Source organism: Globicephala melas, chromosome 9 (genome assembly GCF_963455315.2).
Source record: "Globicephala melas chromosome 9, mGloMel1.2, whole genome shotgun sequence".
Classification (NCBI taxonomy): Eukaryota; Metazoa; Chordata; class Mammalia; order Artiodactyla; family Delphinidae; genus Globicephala; species Globicephala melas.
The window spans coordinates 84,573,215-84,597,343 of NC_083322.1; the positions used below are offsets into that span (position 1 = coordinate 84,573,215).

The 24,129-nt window shown below is 34.4% G+C and overlaps 1 protein-coding gene across 9 annotated transcripts in view; it reads right to left on the bottom strand.

Annotated features, from left to right (window-relative positions):
- Positions 1-24,129, bottom strand: part of PHTF2 (putative homeodomain transcription factor 2) — a 148,450-nt gene that overhangs the window by 33,323 nt on the left and 90,998 nt on the right. For 7 of the 9 annotated variants that reach the window (XM_060304754.1, XM_060304759.2, XM_030834288.2 and 4 more), the window contains 8 exons: positions 18,804-18,932; positions 17,063-17,335; positions 16,699-16,830; positions 14,173-14,259; positions 9,086-9,241; positions 7,723-7,818; positions 5,354-5,479; positions 1,902-4,675 (listed from right to left, as the gene is read on the bottom strand). In XM_060304754.1, the coding sequence (XP_060160737.1) occupies positions 4,655-4,675; positions 5,354-5,479; positions 7,723-7,818; positions 9,086-9,241; positions 14,173-14,259; positions 16,699-16,830; positions 17,063-17,335; positions 18,804-18,932 (1,020 nt within the window). In that variant the 3' untranslated portion in view covers positions 1,902-4,654. Of the gene's footprint in view, positions 1-1,901; positions 4,676-5,353; positions 5,480-7,722; positions 7,819-9,085; positions 9,242-14,172; positions 14,260-16,698; positions 16,831-16,850; positions 17,336-18,803; positions 18,933-24,129 lie in introns of those variants that run through there. The other 2 variants (XM_060304758.1, XM_060304760.1) reach the window with 2 other exon arrangements.

Sequence of the window (24,129 nt, forward strand, 5' to 3'; positions counted from 1 at the left end):
TGAGACGGATTAGGAGCTTGAGGATAATAAAGGAGCTTTGGAAGAACCATTGTAGGGAACATACAAGTGGACAAAAGATTGATTAAAGAAAAAACATTGCCAAATATAGGACTCAGAAGTTCCAGTAATATCTTGATAAGCACTATTTGCAGAAAGTCAAGTCAGATGTTCTCCAGCAACTCAAAGTTGGGCAGTCATCTTAAGGTTAAGGGTTGAGACCACGTAAAAGACAAAAAGTCTCTAGGATGTTACCAGTGAGGGAATCTACCATATAAATGAGACAGAGATCTAATAATGAAAAGATATGAATGGAACATGCACCTGATAATTCAGCAAAGTCATTCATAATTGGATATAATATGTAGGCAAACAAAGGAATGAGAACACTTCCCTTCCACATTTTAGCATGCCTGCTTATGAAGAAAAGAAATTAAACGTCAACTCCTTGTAAAAGAATTCTTCAAGTATCATAATTTATATGAAGCATGATTCTTAGTTATATCTCATATTTGGCAGGGATGCTTATGATATCTTATGTAATATGAATGCTTTAGCTTGCAAATTTTTGTTAATTGTCCTAGGCCATTATTTATTTAGAAGGGGAAGAGAACCAATCTTTCTTCACACCCAATACATGTCAGTTCCAGTGCTAGGTGCTTTACATATGTTATCTTATTAATCTTCCTAATAGTCCTGTAAAATAGGTATAACTGTAAGTTACAGCTGAGAAAACCAAAGTTCACAGAGGTTAAGTAATTTGCCCAAAAATGTAAAACAAGTTTGACTCCTAAGCATGTGTTCTTTCCAAGAGGTTACACTGCAGAGAGCTGAATAGGGAGCTGTCAAATGAATTCTGACTTTCTCCTATTGCCAAAAGCTTAGTAGTTTATATATGACCTTACTACAAATATGGACTGATTTATAAATCTTTGTCCTCTCCAGAATATTTTTCTACGTTTAATTATTTTGATCCGTCAAGAGGTACAGAGGTGCTATTACAGAACACACCTTTGAAGGGAATAAAGGAGTGTGGGTTCTAGTTGTGGAACCTTAGGCAAGCTTTTTAACCTCTTTTGTGGCCTCAGTTTTTTTTTTTTTTTTTTTTTTTTTTTTGCGGTATGCAGGCCTCTCACTGTTGTGGCCTCTCCCGTTGCGGAGCACAGGCTCTGGATGTGCAGGCTCAGCGGCCATGGCTCACAGGCCTAGCCGCTCCGCAGCATGTGGGATCCTCCCGGACTGGGGCACGAACCCGCGTCCCCTGCATCGGCAGGCAGACTCTCAACCACTGCGCCACCAGGGAAGCCCTGCCTCAGTTTTTTTACCTAGTAAAATGAGGACTTTGGACTAGGTGGTGTCTGGGTTGTATTTGACTCAAGTCGTCATTCGTTCTTTCATTCATTCAGTAAACAGACTGAGATTAGGCACTATTTTATGTGCTGGGAAAACACTGGTGAATGTAGTTACATTCTCATGGAATTTACACTCTCTAAAATTCCTGATCTTAAGACAGTAATTCTCAAGGTGGTGAGGAATCATAGGTGGAACAAATTTTCAAAGTCACTTAGGGAATACTTTTTTGAAAGTATACCTATACCACATCCTAGATTCACAGCCTACTCCCCACAAAGTAAGCACCGTGGGGAGCCAGTGCTATTGATAAGCATTTGTGGTATCTTTCTTAAAGGCTTGGTAGAAAAAAGGTTGAGAATTAGTGTTCTAAGTGATACAGCAAATTAAAGAGATGCAAGTCATATTGCTCTGTTTGTAAGGGAGACTCATTAAGAGAGCCAATTCTAAGCTTAAAGTAAGTTGGAAAGTACACTTGAATTAATAGTCCCTGATTAATTTAAGTCCTATGAACACTTGTACCAATCACATAACAGAAATATTAGAATGCTTACCTATGTTATTATTGGCCATAATCTCTCGCGCCGAATTCACGTGCAAAATCACTTGATTAAAAACACCACTATCCTTCTGGCAATTAATTTTAATATCCCAGGCTACAGCCAGTTTTCTGTTTCTAAATACAAACAAACAAGCAAACAAACATTAATGATGTCATAGCATTTTGGTGATGAAAAGCCTGCGCACATATTCTTCTTTCATGTTCTGAGAATCAACAAAAACTGAAATGTTGGAAAGGTTTTTAAAATGTTTTCCCACTCCTCTCAAATCTAACAGTTATACCTAAAGTTTATGCTACAGTAAATATAAAATTACCATAGAAATGTGCATGACTTGAAAATTAGAAAAAAAAGAAAACACTTCTAGTTTAATACTGTCAGTCATAGAATGTTTTATTTTAAACTTGCTGTTCAAACTTTCAAATACGACATGTGTGGCAAAGAAACAACAGTTAACACACAACATCTGCCACAATTCTATCTTCGAACTGCCTTTTCTATATTATGTGATATGTTACAATTTCTTTCAATTTCTTACATTCATTGTATTCTTAAAGGCAGCAATGTCAATTTTTCTGCTTTGAAAACAGTTCCATTAATGTTCTGAAATTACTTAAAATGACAACTTTTTCCTTTCAGTATTCTACTGCTGCCCACATTAGTGACATAATTCAACATATTAATACATTGTTGAGAGGTACACTGTACTCAATAAATCAACTCCCAACTCTAAGTTAAAATGAACTTCAATCAAAAACAAGCATCTTCCTAAATCAGTTTACTCAGCTACTTTTCTCAAAAATATTTCCATTCTGAAATAAGTTTTTCTGTGAGATACAATAGTTTCATTTTTATTCCTAACAGAACTCATGCTGTACTTTTTTTTTCAAAATATATTCGATATATTCTGTGCAAAATGTTAAGTTCTGTATAGGTATGTACCTTATTTTGAAAAAGTTTATAAAATATAATTCCTAGAAATAACCTCAACATTAGACAATAGAGGAAGAAGAAACATATCAGAAAAAGCCTAATTTTTCACAGGAGAAAATAAGTATGTTCTTAAAGCTCCAGTAATACATTCCTTGAAAAAACTCAGAATGCACTTTGGTCATTATTAAACATATTAGAACACAGGCAAATAAAATAAAATACTTTTGTTGTTTTCTACAGAAAGAAAATATGGCTGAATTGAGGCTGATCAAAAGGAATGGTGAGAGCAAAGTGATATTACGATATGGCTCTGTTCTCTACACATTCCTGATCTTAAGATGATTTGGGGATTAGAACTGCACCAATCAAATAAATAATTTACAATTAATTATTTTAAATTCCCAAAAACATGGTAAAAAATGTGAGGATATTCAACATGATACACCTTGCACCAAGAAAATTCTAGACTGTCTCAAATAAATTCTTTGTTTTAGAAACTAGATACCCAGTTTTAAAAAAAAAAGTTTGCTAAAACATTTCATGTTTCACGTAACTCCTAAAATTTCTTGATTGTACAAACATAACAACTTAAAATCAAGGCCCAATGTAAGATACCATCATATTCGCCCTATTTACCTAACATGCCAACAGGATAAGTTCTCATTTGGAAACTTGGCAAATTATTTAGGGGGGAGGGGGTTAACTTTCTAGGTTAAAAGCATCTAAAATAGCCCTTATATAATTGGGGGTTGAAGGGGTAGATGTACCAGACTAAGTTTAGAAGGTAGAATTTGCAAGCTATAGCTATTTTTCCTGAAAATTCAGATACAGTTTTACAACTAACAATCAGAAGAATATTTAATTGGTTCTTAAGCTTATTCTTAAGTTGTTCATTTGAGTGTGGTATGAATAGCATACACTATAGTGTACCATAGGGAGAAAATTATTTTACTTGAGTAAACATAATGTACTTTAGTAATATCAATAGGCACTTCACTTGTGAGATGAGCATATACCTCACTCAAAAGGATACCATATCATGCCCTAGTACACTATAACATATCCCATATAAAGATACGCATTAAAAGTAACAATTTTAAAAGTGCACATTTTGAGCATGCACAGTTGGAGCTGTGCAAACAGCCCAGTGTTTCAAATAAATACAATTATTACTAGTTAATTTTTATCAAAATATCTTACAGTATGGTAACCATTTACAATTATTGCTCTATTAAGAGTTTTATCATCAAAGAGCACTTGTTGACCTGTTGTGTAATACCATATATATTAATACTGAAGGGTGCTTAAACTGCAGCTTAATCAATTTAGATCCTGGCATTGTTCCGAAATAATTCAAAAGAAACCCTGACTGGATCTTGATTTACTGAAGAAAATGCTTTATGTGTTTAGCTGAGTCCAATGCTAGGTTATAAAGTTAAAGAAGTTTTCCTCAAGTAAGGCAAGTCACGGCATTGACGGAGAAACAGTGCTTAGCAATGGCTTCTCTTCTCACGATTTGTTATTTTGTCATTATTTACGAGCAATTACCAGGATCTCAAGTATCTGGATATCAGTTTTATCACCCTTTCAACAAGTAAGTACATCAAAGCTAAAAATAAAATATAAAGACTAAAATAAATGTAAAAAACAGTGAACAAGTGAAATAAATATAAGAATTGCACAGGACAGTCTGATGTAAACACTTCAATTTCCCAGCTGAGACTCCTGAAGCAAAGAGTCAGTGACTGCTTTCAGGCAGCTTAGTTGGTACTCTTATTCTGGAAAAGAGGCTACATCTTCTTTTCTCTGAATTGTCATGATTTAATCTTCCAAAGCTAGTGAAAAAATAATAGAAATAGTGACCATTAGAGCCAGTTTTGATACTACAACTTATTAAATTATATCACATAATACTGTTTTTATCTAAATTTCATTCATAAACAAGTGTAGGTTCTACTATTTTAAATTCTTTTATCCTTTTATTTTCAAGAAGAATTCACCTTAAACAAATAAAAACGTGGAAATCAGATTTCTCTTGCTTTTTTTTACTAGGAGGTGGCAATATACATATACTACTTGTTAATATGAATATACTACACCTTACTCACTAGCAGCTTTGCACATGTTGGAGGACGTATGCATTGCTATATAGATAAATAATATAACTTATGGCCAAAACCAGAAATAGGGCTCTTTTTTTTCTTTTTTATCACCTAAATTAGATTCAGATTATAGATGAGTAAAAATAAATACTTCAACTTATCCTATACAAGAGTCCCATTTGTAATGAATACTGTTCCAAATTAGGAGTTCCATCCGTATTATAAACCAAGAATATTTATCATTCTTTGAAATTAAATGTGAAATTACTTAATTAATATTTAATATTATACAATAAAATCAAAATGACTCCCTTACTGTACATGTGAGATCTCAACAGTGCTGGGGTAAAATAAATGTCACAAAAATATAATAAGGCACTAAGAAATTTTAAAATACCTGCAGGCTCTTACCTTTAAATTAAATCCAAGTAAGTCACTGATAACACCAGAAACAGCTGACAGGATGACAACCTGGGTGATGTTATAAAGCAGTGGATTCATTGTAAGCCCGTATAATCTAAAGGGACTGTCCAATTCCTAGCAAAAGAGGAAAAAACCATGAGCCCAGATTCATTAAGAATTATCAGTTAAATTAATTCAGGACAATATGCAAAGAGAATTTTTAGAAACACTGTTTCAAAAAAAAAGTTACAAAATTATGATAGCTTTAGAAAGAATAAACTTGGTTGAACTTGAAATAAGTAAATATACTTTTAGGTTTTCTTAGGAAAAAATGACTTTCATTTAAAAGAACTCTGGGCTTCCCTGGTGGCGCAGTGGTTGGGGGTCTGCCTGCCGATGCAGGGGACGCGGGTTCGTGCCCCGGTCCGGGAGGATCCCGCCTGCCGAGGAGCGGCTGGGCCCGTGGGCCATGGCCGCTGGGCCTGCGCGTCTGGAGCCTGTGCTCCGTGGCGGGAGAGGCCACAGCAGTGAGAGGGCCGCGTACCGCAAAAAAAAAAAAACAAAAAACTCTGTAACCTAAATTTGTAACTCCAATTTCTATCCCAAATGAATGACTAATAAAGTATCGATCTAGTAGGTACAAGGTTGAAGAATATTTTTTATTGTAAGAATAGAAACTGAAAGAGAACAATATCTTCTCGCAGAAGATTTAGAAATTTAGTTAGCCAAATTTTCAGCCAATATTAATACATATAGTAAAAACTCCCCCTTGAGACAATTTTCAAATACATGGATTCATTAATTAATTGACTGATTCAAACATTTAAAGTTCTATATGTGCCAGGCACTGTGCTAGACTCTGAGAAGTTAAGATTCAGTCCCCATGCTGAAGGACTTTGCAGTCTAATAGACATGCAAATAAATAATTCAACTACGAGAGTCCCACAAAAGAGATATGCATAAAAGGCAGAGGGCCATACAGGAAGGTGCTCCTGAAACTTAGTGCATGGGGGGAAAGCTGGTATTCCCTAAGACACATGAGAATATGGCACCTTTGAATTACTACAGGTTGTGCATGGGAAGACGTACCTTACGTACTACTTAGGTAAAGATCATCCTTTGGGCAAACTGTGCCTAAAGACTGGCACTAAAGGAATTTAATTGGGGGAGTAGAATATCAGATGTGCGTGTGAGAAATACGGATTAGAGAGCAACGAGACCAGAAGGAGGAACGCCCTAAGAGCTCGGCGTACTGAAAGCTCAAGTGAGATATGATGAGGGTCTGACTTAGAGCAGTACTGAGAGGGAAGAGGGGACGAACTGGAAGATTTTGAGAGGTTGAGCCAATGGGCCCGAGAATTTCTTGGCTGTGAAAAGTGAGAGAGAAGGCGCAATCTATATATTAAGTCCCAGGTTCTGACTAGAAGACTGTTGTGCTTTGTATTTTAGTTACTTTTATATTTCTTTCTACTTTGCAATTGAAGCTACTCACAAGTGTCATCTTTATAGCCTTCTCCCATCTAGCATAGTGCCTACACTATCAAGATATTCAATATTTACTTATCAAAAAACCCACCCACCTCTTCTGAACTCTTTCAATGCCTTATACTGTGATGTGCAATCTATACCCTCTTAATGCATTTTAAGACTGAAGAACTGACTGAAGAATTAACCATAGCATTGAGACACAACTAATTTCATACCATTCTATGAACACTTAAAAACAACTTTAAGAATTACATTCAATTTGTTACAGAAACTGAGATTTAAAAAAATATTTTCCTTTTAAGAAGAAAAAGCATTACTAACATTGCAAAGCAGTGATAAAGATACTTTATTAAATTACCTCCAAAGTTGTTATTATGAGATCAGATATACTGAAATTATATTCTTTTTGATTGTTACCAAAATGCTTTGAAAATTTAAATATTTATTGGTGATACCTATTTATTATAATGATTATGTATAACTACTTTTTAAACCAACTCAGGCAAAGCAAGCAGAAGACGGCTCTGAGAAATACAAAATGAAAAAAATTTGCAAATTAACATCAAATCTTCTTTTTCAAAATCTATTTTAAGTTCTAGGATGCAAAACATTTCCAAAGATGCCAACCTCTACAATACTCTAAACATTATTAAAAGTCTTAAAATTTCAAAAGTGAATAAAATTTCAAAATGCACTGATCTGGATTACTTGGATTAATTTTTCAATGAGAAATAAAATGTATATTGCATGAATGTGCTCAAAAATAATTTGGAAAACAATTTTGATAACCATGAAAACCAAACACCAAGTAGGATCTACAAACAAAAAACTAAGATATAATGTTAGAGCAGCATTTTCTACATCATGTCCATTTTCAATTTCGTTTTTACCTTTAGCAGTTTAGTAGCCAGTTTTAAAACATTATTCACTAGTGTCAGTTCCTCCTTTTTGTTAGGTTTCTTCTCCATTTTCAAGTAGAGGTTTATCTTTTATTAAAAAGAATAAATAATTAAATATACTTAAAATTATAACAAATACTTTGTTTTTAAAAGGTATTTAGAGATATCTGCTAAAATAGTAGTAGTAGTTCTCTGGCTATTATTGAGATTATAGGTGATATTAATATTCTTCTTCAGACTTAACCGTATATTCTAAATTTCCTACAGTGAACATATTATTTTATAATAAGAAAATAATAACTGTTATTTAAACTTTTCAAATGTAACTAAAAGCTGAAAGAAGGAAAACTGGATGTCATTATTTAAAATGCAAAACACCTTAGTCACAGGGTCAAATCAACCCTGAGAATAAATAATAACTGGAGTAAGTAAATCAATTGGTTTGTCTGCTACTTTCCCCTTTCCCTCTAATTGACTTGGTCTGACATGGCTACCAATTTTTAAAAATCAAACTATCCCTGACAAAATTACTCAACAAGGTCACTAGAAATAAGTTTGTTTAAATAATTCCTATGAAATGATAAGGAAAACGTTTAAACAAATTCATTCAAAATAAAGTTAAGCATCAAAATTACTATCCTTTATACTTTCTATTGAATGAAAGTTTATGCTTATTCAAATACAGCTCTGCTACACTGCAAAGCAAACATACCCCACTAATGGTTTAAAATCCATCATTTCTACAAATGCTACTTCCTTCTTATCAAATGAATATGCGACATAAAAACAGTAGATTAGACTTGAAGTCTGCATCAAGGCAGAAACACTGAAGAAAGGCTTGTGCCCTATCAAATTTCAAGTTTTGCTCTATAACACAAATGGTCTTAATCTAATAACATAGGTTCCTGAAAATTTTAAAGTAAATATGGGACTTCCCTGGTGGTGCAGTGGATAAGAATCCGCCTGCTAATGCTGGGGACATTGGTTCGATCCCTGGTCCGGGAAGATCCCACATGCCGCGGAGCAACTAAGCCTGTGTGCCACGACTGCTGAGGCTGTGCTCTAGAGCCCGCGAGCCACAACCACTGAGCCCACGTGCCACAGCTACTGAAGCCCGTGCGCCTAGAGCCTGTGTTCCGCAACAAGAGAAGCCACCGCAATGAGAAGCCCGCGCACCACAACAAAGAGTAGCCCCCGCTCACTGCAACTAGAGAAAGCCCGCGTGCAGCAACGAAGACTCAATGCAGCCAAAAATAAATAATTAATTATAAAAAATTGAAGTAAATGTAAACATTTTAGTTTAATATGTAGACTATAGACATTAATTTAAAACATAATAAACATGCATTCTCACCTGTTCAGTAAGTAATATTGAGGTATTGCTATATTTTTTACTTGTTTCTGATCCAAGGGTAACAAATCTTAGGAGAAAAAGTGTTAACGAGATGCACCAGATTACCAGTTCCCAATTGTAGTGACAATCAAGGAAGATCTCATGTACATGAAGCAACTGAAAGTGTATGAAAAAGGCAATATGAAGAAACAATATGATTCTAACAATTTCTTTTTAAAAGAAAATAACATTTTACTTCATACAGATAGATCATGGATATAGAATTACATTTTTAAAACATTCCACATTTATTAGGAAATATTTCAAGCACATAAAAGGTATAATGTAATCAAAACCCATCTAGTTACTTCTGTCAAATCTTAATATTTTGCAATATTCTTTCAGATTTTTGAAAAATAGAAGATTAAAGATTCAGTTGAAGCCCCTTTAAACTTTTCCTTTCATCATTCCCCTTCTTCCCCACCCCTCTGTAAGGGTAATGAATTTTGCATTTACCTTTTCCATGCAGTTTTTATAGTTTAGCTACATATTTATCCTTAAACTATGTTATTTTATATATATTTTAGAATTTATATAAATGCTATCACATTGCCCATATCATTCTTCAATTTGCTTTTTATTCTACTGGATTTTTGTTTTCAAAGATTATCCATTTTTCCATGATACATTAAGCTCAAATTCATTCATTCTAACTCCTACAAAGGTACTACAGTAAAACAATCAACCACAGTGGATTGGCCTACTCTACCAATTAACATTTATTGTGTTGTCAATTTCCTTATTATAAACAATACTGCAATAAATATTCTCTTATGCATCTCGTCTCCTTGTGCACATATATAAGACTTTCTCGAGGAGTTAATAGCTAGGAGTAAAACTGCTGAGTCCTTGGTTATTCACACATTCAACTTTAGTAGATATTACAAACTTGTCTCTGAAAACAGCTGTGCCAATTTATACTCTCAGCAGTGTATCAGTCTTCCCTTTGCCCTCATATTTGTCCACACTTGGTATTATTCAACTTCTTAGCACCAATCTGCCAATCTGATGAGTATAAACTGTTCTCTTACTGTTTTAATTTTACTTTTCCTGATTACTTAGGGAGAATGAATGTTTCATATGCTTATTAGTTACTATGCTTCCTCTCCTGTAAGTTATCTTTTTATATTCTGTATCTAATTTTTTTCTATTACGTTGTCTGTTTTTTTAATTGATTTGTAGACGTTATATATTCTGAATAACAAAGCTATTTAAATCATGTTATTTTGTCAGTATCTCTTCCCAGACTCTCTTTTGTTGTTTATGGTGCCTTTTGTAGTACTTACAATTTTTAGGGAAGGGCAGGACAGAAGAATATATGAGAAACTGCAGGTATCAGGCAAAAGTCTAAAGTATTTACTGTCTGGCCCTTTACAGAGGAAGTTTGCTGATATTTGGCTTATAGGAACAAAACTGATTCTTTTATGTTGATGTTATATCCATTTTTGTTCATCTTGACCTTCTAAAAAATGTATATTTTTAATAATTTGTCCTTAAAGTTACCTGAATATTCTACACAATCATATAGTCTACAATGCTTTCTTTTCCAATCTTTATACAATTTCTTTTTCCTATCTTCACTGGTTAGTACCCTCCATTAAAATGCTGTCTAGAAGTTATAGACAGGGTACCCGTCTCATTCCTGATTTTAAAGTAAATATCTCCAAGATAATAAATATCATATGTATAATGTTTGCTCCAGTTTTTGAAAGATATCCTTTTATCTAACTAAGAACAGTACTTTCCAGTCATTGTATGAATCTCCACTGAAATTTGCCAATTTGTTTTCTGTAAATATGTAGATGATCAGATGATTTCTCCTTCTTTAATCAATTAAAGGAGTTCAAACTAGATAAATGGCTTTTCTAAAGTTGAAAATCTTTGCATCCCAGGGATAGACTGTCTTGGTCATGGCATATTTAGTTATTAAATTGCTAGCTTCATCTTCCTAGTATCTCTGAATCTAAGTTAGCTCACTGCTTCCTATTTTCATACTATCTGTCTGGTATTGGTAACAAGGTTATACTAAGTATATAAAATGAGTTGGGGGAATATTCCCTCTTCTCTCTAGATCTTTTGTGTAGGATTAGGATTACTTGTTTATTCGAACATTTGGCAAAATTCATCTGTAAAAACGACATGGGTCTACATGATTTTTGTTGCTAGCAGATTTTCAAACTACTGAATCAGTACTGCTTTATGGTTACAGGTCTTCTCAGCTTTTCAGTTACTTTCTGAGTCAGTTTTACTTAATAAATCACACATTTCTACAAAATAGTCCACTTAAGCTTTTAACTTCAATGACAAAAGTAATTTATACTAGTACTCTGAAAAAAAATTCTCAACTGTTTCAGCTTAATACTGTGATTTTTCTTTTTTAAAATGTGTTATTTGTTGGGGGCTTCCCTGGTGGCGCAGTGGTTGAGAGTCCGCCTGCCAATGCAGGGGACACAGGTTCATGCCCTGGTCCAGGATGATCCCACATGCCGCGGAGCGGCTGGGCCCGTGGGCCATGGCCGCTGAGCCTGCACGTCCGGAGCCTGTGCTCCGCAACAGGAGAGGCCACAACAGTGAGAGGCCCACGTATCGCAAAAAAAAAAAAAAAAAAAAAGTGTTATTTGTAAGTATGTTTTGAAATTTTCAAACGTATGGTTTTCTTGTTGCTGTCGTTGTTTTCTACTTTAACTGCATACAGCTAGTGGTCTGTATGTCATCAGTTGAGAATCACTTTGTCACCTAGTACATGAAAAAGTTTTACAAACTGTTCTGTGCCTGAAAAGAATATGTATTGTCCAATTACAGAACAAAATTTTTAACTATCTTGTTTAGATACATGTCTCTATTGTATTTTCATCTGCTTAATCTATCAATTATGAAAGAAATGCATTAAATCTTCCCAATGTGGTATTCTGTCAATTTCTCACTACAGTGCTATTGATTTTGACTGTATATAGGTATGTTTGAAGTTATGGAATCACATGCATACAAATTTGGAATTATTAGATCTTCCTGATGAATAATTCTCTAAATTTTTGTCAGGTTTCTCTTTATTCCCAATTACGCTTCTTAGGTTACAGTCTCCTTCATCTGATATTAATGTAAGTTCACCAGCTTTCTCTTGGCTAGTATTTATCTGCAATATATTTTTCTTTTTACATTCAAAACTTTTCAATGTTACTACATTTCATGTGTCTTTTGTTGATAGCAATCGATAGATTTTATGTTCATTAGAGACAGAACTACTACAGCATGTACTTCAGGAACATGGAAATTAAACCTTGAAGAAAAGACTGAAATGCAATAAGCAATTGTGAGTAAAGAAATCAGTCTTTTTCCTTTTGGTTGCTTTTAGATTTTTCTCTGTTTTTGGTGTTCTGCAGTTTTTCTATAATGTGTCTAAGTGTCGATTTATTTTTATTGTGGCTTCTTGTTCTTGTTGTGCCTCCTAAACCTGAAAATTAATGTCTTCCATCAATTCAGAAAAACTCTTAGCCATTACCTCTCCAAATATTGCTCTCCCTCTTCTTTCCATCTGAAATTCCTATTAGATATATGTTGGATCTTCCAACTGTCTCAATCTCCTTTTCATATTTCCATCTCTTCATCTCTGTTCTATATTCTGGGTAATTTCTTCCATCTCCCAGTTCACTCTCTTTAGCTGTCTTAAATCTGCTATTTATTCCGTTTGTTGTGTTTTAATAATAATGTCAGTAACTGTATTTTTTTACCTCTATGAAGCAATGTTGGTTCTTTTTCAAATCTGTTTTTTCTTAGTGTTATATACATCGTCAATCATTTTAAACAATCTTATAGTTTATCTGACCAGATCTGAAGTAGCTGGAGATGTACTCCTGCTGTGTGTTAATCTGTTGACTCACTCATGTTGGATTGTTTTTTCATGTGTTCTGAAACCTGAAGGGGCTTTATCTGTGGAAATCCTGTGAGGCCTAGGGCTGCTGTCACATCTCCAAGAACAGTCTTGGTTTTGTTTCTTCCAGGTATCCAGGAGTCTAGGACTACTTTTTATATTAACTTCTTGACACAGGGGTTACAGGACAAGATCTGTAATGTACATTTGAACCCTGAACCTGTGTGAAAGGCAGACCTACAGTTATATATTCTTAGGAGAGACTTTCCCTGCCTCCTTGCCAAAATCTAGGCAGAATCAGACAAGCTTCCTTATTATCTTTCTGTGCTGTTAGGCACACTGTTTTTCTTATTCCACATTTTCACTCAGACTATGGCCCTTTGAGGATTCTGGCCTTATAGTGTATATATAAGGAGGTATGGCAGGTCAAGGCCTCATCTTCTTGTCCTCATATGGGCATAAAGTCTCAAATCTCTCAGATACTAACACTGACAATGTACCTCACCATAACATTAACACATATAATTAATTGCTGTTTTTCATTTTTATCTTCATTTTTGGCCCCTTACTGTCCTATAAACTCAGACATATATGTAATATGTATATAAAAAAGCTCACTTATGTATATTAAAAGGCTGTGTTTTTTCCCAGAATTGTATGATGTTCTAAAGCAGAACAATTTTCAGGTAATCTAGTATATGTCTTATTACTGGAAATGGAAGTTTAAATTTCATAGCATAGAATATATCCTGAGATATTTTTGTGCTTCCTGACTAATCTTGGGCAATGAGAATTCTTTTTCAGAGCATGAGGCAGTCAACTCACAGTGACAATTCAGATAGAAAATAAAAGAATTAATATTAAATGTGAAGAAAGCAGAGATTCATGGAAAATAGTCTGAAAATTTTCCTAACTCTAACTTATAAGTTTGTTTTGGGAAATAAAGATAACCAGGTGAATTGTAGACAAAAACTAATTATTATATGTTCAATCAATAGACCCCTGAGAATAAGCTAGCTGCTGTTCATGACACAGATGAGTAACATGCATTTATTTATTCTACAGAAAAAAAACTGTAAAAAGTCAATGTCAAATTACTTATTACTTTGATTGCTTATTATTAGAAAGTTGAATATTTATAGATCTGATTATCTAATTTCTACAGAACAAGTTAACTCACCTGGGCACAACAGATAAATACAACTGAGATAGTTAACAAGAAAGCAGATGAAACTATGACATCAACTGATCGCTGAGGACCTCGACGCTGGGGAAAAAAGGGAAAACACTTTTAAATATATTTACTAATTAGCAGCTAATTCCATGCTTTCAATTTAGGTATTGATCCATCACTGCACGTTGATCATAGCTTACAGCACTGAGAATATACCTAATTTGTGAGATGAATTCTAATTATAAAGTGTTACTATTTCCTGAGGATTTGCAACACAGTGAAAATGGTGAATATACAGCCTAGAATTCTTAGGTTAACTTCCAAATATTGCATTTTGTCAAACACTAATCATTTATTCAACATGTTTTTTTGAGCATCTGCTCAGAATGAGGCACAGTGCTAGGAGCTGGGAACACAGCAGAGAACAAAACAGACATGGACTCTATCATCACAGGAACTTGTTGGGAGTCAGACATCAAGCTTATAGTCATAGATGTATATATAAATTGTGAGGAGTGCTACGAAGGAAAGGTATAAAATGCTTTGAGAAAACTGGTAGGGAGTTTGGTGTAAATATCACTTCCTTAGGGAGATCTTCCCAGGCCCATACTCCTAACTCCCAAAAAGATTATGTAGGCCTGGGAAGATCTCTCCAAGGAAGTGATATTTACACCAAACTAAGGTGCAGGAGCATGATGGCACATGGCAGTGTTGTTGGTAGAAGGAAGGGCATGTGCAAGAGTATAAAACAGAAAAGATCATAGTGCATTCAAAGAACTGAAGCAGTGTAGTATGGCTGGAACGCAGGGAAGAAAGTGTTTCAAAACGAGACAAGAGGGACAGACAGGCTATCCACAGGAGCTAGGTCATCAAGGGCATTGTTAAGATCTTGTTGTTCATCCTAAGATCAATGGAGAACCTTCAGAAAGCTTTAAGAATATGTTCAAATATACATTTTTAAGACATCTCTGGTAGCAAACTGAAGAAAATATTAGAAGGAGAAAATAGGAATGCTGTGAGGCCAGTTAAAAGGCAGCTGCAGTAGTCCAATGCAGAAGATGATGGGTGGCTGCAATTAGGGTGGTGGAAATGGGAAAAAAAAAAAAGAAGCAGTAAATGGATTCAAGATATATTTTGGGGCTTCCCTGGTGGCGCAGTGGTTGAGAGTCCACCTGCCGATGCAGGGGACACGGGTTCGTGCCCCGGTCCGGGAGGATTCCGCATGCCGCGGAGCGGCTGGGCCCGTGAGCCATGGCCGCTGAGCCTGCGCGTCCGGAGCCTGTTCTCCGCAGCAGGAGAGGCCACAGCAGTGAGAGGCCCGCGTACCGCGAAAAAAAAAAAAAAAAAAAGATATACTTTGGAAGCAGAAAGGGTGGGAAATGGTGATAAACTGAATGTTGGAAATGCAAGAGAGGAAGTCAGCACTGTGGATAATTCCTAGGTCTGGAGTTACATATTTCCCTCACTGAAGTGTAAGCTCCTAAGGGTAGGGATTTTTATCTCATCAATAGTGAATGGAACATGGTTAACGTTAAATAAATGTTTATTGAATAAAATAATCAATGCATAAAAGAATACAATACCTACTTAGGGTTGATAATGAGGGGAAATTTTAGGTGGCTTCTCACTAAGACAGGGAACAAAGATCATATCTATCCTTCCAGAAGTGTCACAGTGAGGAAAAATAATCTACACCAATCTGTAGCATCTCCCAGTGGAGACTAACTTAGCTGAATTTAACAAGTTAAATAAATAAACAGAATAATGAATTTTTTAAATAGAAGTGTAGACAGTGCATATTTTTTCTACTTCTTTCCTTGTTACTTCAAACTGAAAAGCATTAAAGACTTAAGTATGTCAGAGGATAGTTGGCCTTTAGGTCAATTTTATTAAGACGTGATTACTCCATACATAATGAAATTCACTGGTAATGCAACAAATAATCCTCAGAAGAAGTATTGTCCTAAAACTAATTCAGATGTTTCCCATTTCCCTCCTGAGTTTTTATATCTTAATTCCATAATTAGGAAAGTTATTTTAAAAGATTAAGGAAAAAGAATGGCATGAAAAGGATGGCTTAGAATTGCAAGCTAAAACTTCCAAATAGTAATAGGCCACTTCAACGACTCACTGACAGATTTTTTTTTTATTCTTTTTTTTAAGTAGTGGGCTCCCTCTGCTGGCTTGTGATAATCATTCTAGGTAGAAACAAAATCTTTAATCTAGCTTTTGAATGAGTAGAAGTTGGTAAGATTTATGAACAAAGATAAATTTAGGACAATCTGATCTTGAATCATCTACCTAAAATGCATTTAAGCCTTTCAGACTTCAGATGTTTTACTGTAAAGAACCAGTTTAACATTTATTTTGAATTTCTGCATATGGATCAAAATGAACACTAAGTGTGGCCATATAGCACCATATGATTACAAATCTGACTATAAATCTAGACATACATACATAATGACAAAGAAACTGGAACTATGAGAGGGAGCCAGCACGTTAAGAGTACTTTTATCACTACCATTCTACCTTAAGATAGGACCGGAGAGAGAGCCACATTTTTATATTCTGTACTTTCTTCAATCGGAAATGGGGAACCTCAGATTTTCGAGCCCTCCTTGCCGATGTTAAATGTCCAAAGAGTTTTGCAAAAAGTAATCGCTAAAAAAGATTAAAATAAAAGTTAATTTTCAAGTAGATTACCATATAAAAACAAAAATCAACAAAATAAGGATTATTAAGATTTTATTTGGTTACGTATTACAAAAACAAAATAGGAAAATAATTAGCAGCTCAAAATGATTTAATGAAATTCTAAAATACTTCAGGAATACCTTGAATATTATGAAAAGGATGAAAATATTCTCTATTCGGAAGTCTATATTATACCCACCTGTTTATAAGTTCTTTCTGCTACACAGAGCAAAAAAAAGAAAATCCACACAAGAGACACACGAACCACAAAACTTATTATAACCATAGAAAGAACTATGACATCTTCATTAGAACCAAATGCAATCACATAAAGTTCTGAAGCAGAATGTGCTGTGAGTTGATCCAAGTCTGTAGCTTGAGAGAGTCGGAAAACAAATGGAGTTAAACCCAGGATTAGAGAGATTGCGTTTCCAAAAATCTGGTATCCTATTCCTGGTATATGGCTGTTTACCTTTATAGAGAGAGAGGAAAAAAGAAAAAAAAAAAAAACTTACACAAATTTTATCTACAGTAAAATAAATTCCTAATGAAGCATTATTTTATTTATAGCAATATGAAATAATTTTGTTAAAATATATTAGTTTTAATACATGAATAATGAAATTTAAATTTACTCAAAGTCTGTAAGTCATTATTTTTTCAGTTTTTAAAAACACTTCATTATCAGATCTCTAATTCACTAAGTAGATGCAAAAGGATTTACTAACCCAGTCTTAACTGGGATCTTGAAAAAAAATTCTATTTATCTCATTAAAAAGTTAGAAATACTTACAAACACTGCAATATTGAAAAGAATGAGGAGATCTCATATACACTTAAATTCAGTTACAGAAAAAATCTAGAATTATATACTTACTCGATAAATTTATAATTTGTGTTTTTCTTCAAAGAGTTCAATATACAAATGGATATCTCCTTAAACTCTAAAACCATTATCTTTTATATACATACACACATATATATTTTTTTCTGAAACCATTTCAGAAGAGAGACTATGCTAGAGGGGTAAAAATTAAATAAGAGGGGGGAAAAAGGGTGGGGGAATTATAAAAAAAGAAGGTTGGAAATTAAATAATGGGAAAATATAAAATTGGTAGGACTGGGAGGGATCTTAAATATCATCTAGCTACCTTTTTATCATGATATTACACAGTATGTAAAAATTCCCAGATACTTAAGGTACAGAATATCACCTAGATCCAAGTCTTTAGGGACTCCTTGTCAATAGCTTTTCATAGCTCACACTGAGATATGTAATAGGACGTGAAGTAGATCAATTTCTGAAACCAGTTATTTTAATTCCTGTCCCACATAACGTGTGCACAAAAGTTCTAGTTAACAATACACAAGAAATTTAAAATTGCAACTTAAATCATGCTTAGTTGTCCAGAGGAATCAGGTAAAATTTAAAAAGTAGTAATGATCTAATAAAGAAATAATAATAGAAACTGAAATTAAAATCCATAGTATTTGTATTCTACATCTTCAAATAACTCAAGATTTTTACTAGTTGCATTACTTCTATATATTTAAGTTGGCAAGCATCAATACAAATTTTCCAGTTTGATTTTTTTTTAATGTTTTGGGTAGTAATAAATAAATGAACCATGATAAATGATACAGGAAAATAAGTTTTCATCAACACTTGTATATATCTAGCAGCTCCTAAATTTGACCCATTGAAAGCAAAAAAAACCCATAAAAGTAGAAAATTTTAGACTGTATCATCTCTTCTTAATCAGAATATGAAACATTAAAAGGTGAGAGTGATTTGGTAACAAATCACTGTTGAAATCACTGTTTAAATACAAATTAACTTTTTCAGGTTGAAGAAATGAGGTGAGTAGGTTATTAGTATTTCAGTAATCATTTAATATATTAATAATCACTGTATAAACAAATAAAATTTAAAAACTCACTCTGTTCATTATCATTCCACTGATTTCAAGTACAGACATGTCTGCTTTCTTGCAGTCATTGCCTTCCCATACGATAGCGCTTATTTTTTCTAATCCTGGGTGGGAACTATGGAGCCAGGGCAAATGACTCTATAAAAAAAAAAGAAATTGGTGAGTATATTAACTGCATTTCATAATTAAGATATATATGTGTGTATATATCTGTATACACACCCTATTTTATCTACACTAAAAAACAGAAATTGGTGAATGCACTTACATTTATAGAATATATGTATCTGTACAAAGCTATATTGTGTACAATTTCAATGACACTAAAATTCTATCTTAGGGCTTCCCTGGTGGCGCAGTGGTTCAGAGTCCGCCTGCCGATGCAGGGGACACGGGTTCGTGTCCCGGTCCAGGAAGATCCCACATGCCGTGGAGCGGCTAGGCCCGTGAGCCATGGCCGCTGAGCCTGCGTGTCCGGAACCTGTGCTCCGCAACGGGAAAGGCCACAACAGTGAGAGGTCTGTGTACCGCAAAAAAAAAAAAAAATTCTATCTTAAAATCAGTTAGCGGGCTTCCCTGGTGGCACAGTGGTTGAGAGTCCGCCTGCCGATGCAGGGGACGTGGGTTCGTGCCCCGGTCCGGGAAGATCCCACATGCCGCGGAGCGGCTAGGCCTGTGAGCCATGGCCGCTGAGCCTGCGCGTCCGGAGCCTATGCTCCACAACGGGAGAGGCCACAACAGTGAGAGGCCCGCGTACCACAAAAAAATCAGTTAGCATATACACTGAACAGATGGCGTAAGAAATTATGTTTATAAAATACATAAGTTAAGAACTTTCTGTAACATCTATTAGGCAACCTACTGTTCAAAAATCCTCTAAAATTTGTCAGCAAAAGCACTTAGTCGTCAATCTGTCTCTTTTCTCTTAATATACAAGTGTTCAAAAACAAATGCACATTAAATTCATATTACTAATTGTTCATACTACTGACTGTCCAACTTATGATCATTCAATACAAAAGAATATGATAGCTGAGATATGAACCTCTTTGAAGGACTAAACAGTGATACAATCTCATTCAGAAAGAGATACAAACTTACTCTTAATATTTGATTTAGTTACTTTTCTGATTTTTTAATCTAGCAATTCTCCAAAGGATCAATTTAACTTTTTTCCCCCTTGGAGCAAATATTGTGAACTGAAGCACCTAGAGGTAGAAGGACTCTCCCAACTAGAATAACGTATCTCTCGAAGTTTCAAGGAATAGAAAAAGGTAAAAAGAAAAACTGAAAGCGTTAATGCAAAAAAATCAGATACTTAAAGTTGAGGTTTTTTGTTTGTTTGTTTCAGATCTATAATTAAAAGAATAAAACTTCAAAATAGGATAGCTGGGGGTTAAAGATGGCAACAAATTAATAAAACACTAATATTTACATTATCAGATATTGATAGAAATAACACTAAAAGATTAGCCCCAGAATGGGATAAATTTGTTTTATTACATTACATTATTTCTAAGTTATTTTTATAACATATTTCATTGAAATAACTTCTAACAATGAACAGAAGAATCTACTTCAGAATATTCTTTGAGGACAAAAACGTGATTGAAATATGGTAAAGATATGCTTCTGTAAACTTAAGGAAGATATTTTCCTCTAGGGGAAGTAAAGTTGCATTGACTCATTTCAGTTAAAGGTATAAAATAATAATACAATAATATGTAAGAAAATAGACATGGGAATTATTCTGACCTCGTACATTAATTTTCTTTATGAACAATTATATAGGCAAACCATAATGCCAGTAGTTATGCTACTGGCAAACCTCTTTTACATTTAGTTATTTGGCTATCAAGAGGTTTTCTGTAAAAATTTATCTGTTCCAAAGATATAGTATTTTAATATACATTAACCTTCACAGTATATATTTCACTACTGGAGAGCCTTAAGAGCTATGAGATACTAGTTATTAACTATCCACTTAATTCCTCAAATTACATTTTATAATTTTTCCCCAAACAAAATACTCTAGTTTGGGATAAAAATAATTTGCACCAAAATATGTATCAAAATTTCCCTGGAACTTTAATAATTATGAAACATAATGGAACTAAAAAGCTAAGAACAAGTATGAAAAGCTGAATGGAAAGAGTGTTAAGCCACAGAGGTAACAGATTAAAACACCAATATACAGGCTTTTTTTTCCTTTTAATTCTCAGTCTGTAACAGTGAATTACATGAAGCAAGACATACAATACCAAGAATGTACATCTAGAGACAGAAATAGGAAATCGAAAAGTTCTTCACTCTACTTCCAAAAGTACTCATTTTGCACCAGTACCTTCTAACTAGCATTTGATAGCATTTTCCTATTTCCAGAAAGGCAAAAGGCAAGAGAGTAGAGAGCAACTAGAAACTGGAGAATTTTAAAACAATTAATTAAAAGATACAGGGGCGTGTGTGTGTGAAATGTACTCAAAAACAGGGGATATGGGGATAGATTTATAAGTATAGCTGATTCACTTTGTTATAAAGCAGAAACTAACACACCATTGTAAAGCAATTATACTCCAATAAAGATGTTAAAATTTTTTTAAAATATTGTACAAATATGTACTGCCTTCAGTACATGAGACTTTTTAAAAAAGTTTCAAAGAAAACATCAGAGCAAATCATTCCATTTTATAATTTTATGACATAGATTCTTCTTAGTTACGTTTTTCAAACTAAAATCTGCAACTCTTTCAATGGTTGCTCTTTATCCTCATCAAAATCTCAACTGCTTTGCTCCCTGTTCATTCACAACTGCCTGGAAACCTTAACACTTTAAATGGCAGCATGTTTTATTTCAGGTAAATTCACCATGACAATTGCTTTCCTGAAGTTTCCACCTGTGGTAACTGTAGCCATTAAAATACGGCTTTACCCACTGAAGAATTAATTTCACTTGAATGTGGCTTTATATTTTATTATATACTCAGCCGTGACTACAGGAGAAAAATTTTCTCTTTTAGAAATGTTTCAGTAACTATTCACCAAGAAAATAAAACAAAACTACAAATTTGGTGACATACTGACTAGAACACGCTGATTCAAATACTCAGTGCTTCTTCACATGAGGAGGAATTTTTCAGTCTTCATGGTAGGCAGAAAAGGATCCTCCAAACCTAATACAGACCTTAGTCAAACAAGAAAAAAAGCAGGCAGCTTTTCATTAAAGGGAGCTAATTTCAGCTAAAACTGAAAACATGAGCTTATTTTTTAGGAGCCTGAGAATACAAAATGTGTGTATAATCAAGTATATAACCCAAAAGCAAAACCAAAGTAAACCTAGAATACTATAATTAATATGCAGAGTAGAACATTAAAAAATGTTTATTTTACCAAAAAAAGAAGCAGAGTAGTGTGACAGATTTAGGACCAATTTATTCTGTAGAGCATTCATTAAAACAAATTTTTTAATCATTTAAGAAAGGCCTAATCGGCATGTTTTGAAAAACTTTGTTTCATTCATTCACCCAACTAATATTAAACACCTACTATGTACCAGGCACTGTGTGATACAACAATGAGCAAAACACATGGTCCCTGCCTCTGTGCCACTTATGGGATTGCTGGGGAAATGGCTCATAGGCGTGTTCCTAAACCTCAATTCCAGTTATTATCCTCTGTGACTTAGATGAATACACAGATGACTCATCCAACACCCTTTTCTCATGCATTGTTCATTATTTTTTTCACTTCTTAAATTCCAGGGAGCTTTGGCTATTCCCATGGCCACACCCTGGACCCTGTCACCACAAATTGCTCTACATCTGAAATGAGTCTCCAGCCACAGCCTCTCATCTTACCAGGTCTCTCAAACCTTCAATTCAAAACACACTCTTCCCTGAACATACCTATTCTTCAACCTATCAGTCCCTTCTTGGTTTCATTTCCTTCTCAATCTAACATGTCTAGATTTTTACCATATCCATTATTTCAACCAGCATATCATCCTCTCTCTTGTCCCTTGAATAGCAACTATTTAGCGCCTACACTGTATGACTTTGGGTGCATTATTTAATTCTGAGCCTCCATTTTCTCATCTACGAAACAAAAAATAACCTACATTGTTATAGGTCATGTGGATTGTATGAGACAATGCATCTAGATTACTTTGCACAGTGGAAGATATATAATAAATGCTTATTAAATGTTTGCTACTATTATAATTATTACAACTATATTCCAGAGAAAAGCATACAACTATGTAGGACAGGCAACTACAAATTCATAGTTTCAGATTCCAACTGGACCCTCAACCACGTGGCAGTGTGACTCTTTTTAATGTGTTACTTGGCTTGAACACAAGCAAACACAAACTCTCTCCCCATCATCTCCATTTCCCACAAATGAAAATGTCAAGCCTTCACCACCATCCACAAGCCCCTTATTCATCTCACTTCTTTACTGTTAATAGACCACCTGGCCTCCTGCACATCAAAGAACAGAGATCATCAGGCAGTAACTCCCTTGTGGTCTTACCTGCTTCGTGCACTCTTCCTCCTCCTATTTCAGCAGAGGACGTGTTCCTCGTCCTGCAGGAGGCTAAGCTTCCTAATCATGCCTCCCCTCCAGAACCCTAATCATTCAACAACTTCTCCTGTACCTCTTCAATTCTTCCCTACTGTTTTTTTCTCCTATGCACATAAGTGCTCAAGTGTCTCACATCTTCACATTTAGGAGGTGGGGACCAAAACATTCCTTCAGTTTCTCCAACCTGTCAGGTCCATGCTTCTTAAACCTCATTCCTCATTTTCACCCCTCAGCCCTCTGTAGCAAAGCTTCTTTCCGCTAACAGTTTTCCTGAAGCTGAAGCCAAAATGAATGGATATATTTTTAAAAGAAACATTTCAATCAGATCGAGAATAATAATACTTGGTTTTATATTTATTTTACCCCCATTTGCTCCAGGTATTTTAATTTACAAAAATTACAGGCAAAATTGAAACTTACTCTGTACCCTTCCCTGCTCTCATTCCCTTTTTAATTCCCCAGATCTATTATCCTAAATTTGGTGTTCATTATTCCCTTGCATGTTTTTATATGCTTACTGCATATGCTTTTATTCATAAACAATATATAACCTTGCATCTTTTAAAACTTCATTATAAATGGTATATTGTACGTATAATTCTGAAACTTGCTTTTTTATTCAAAGTTATATTCACAAGATTTATTCTTTTTGATATATGTAACTAAGTTCATTCAATTTCACTGCTGTATATTGTTTTACCATATGCCATGATTTATTAATTCTACTATTGTTGGCTATTGCATTATTTTCCAT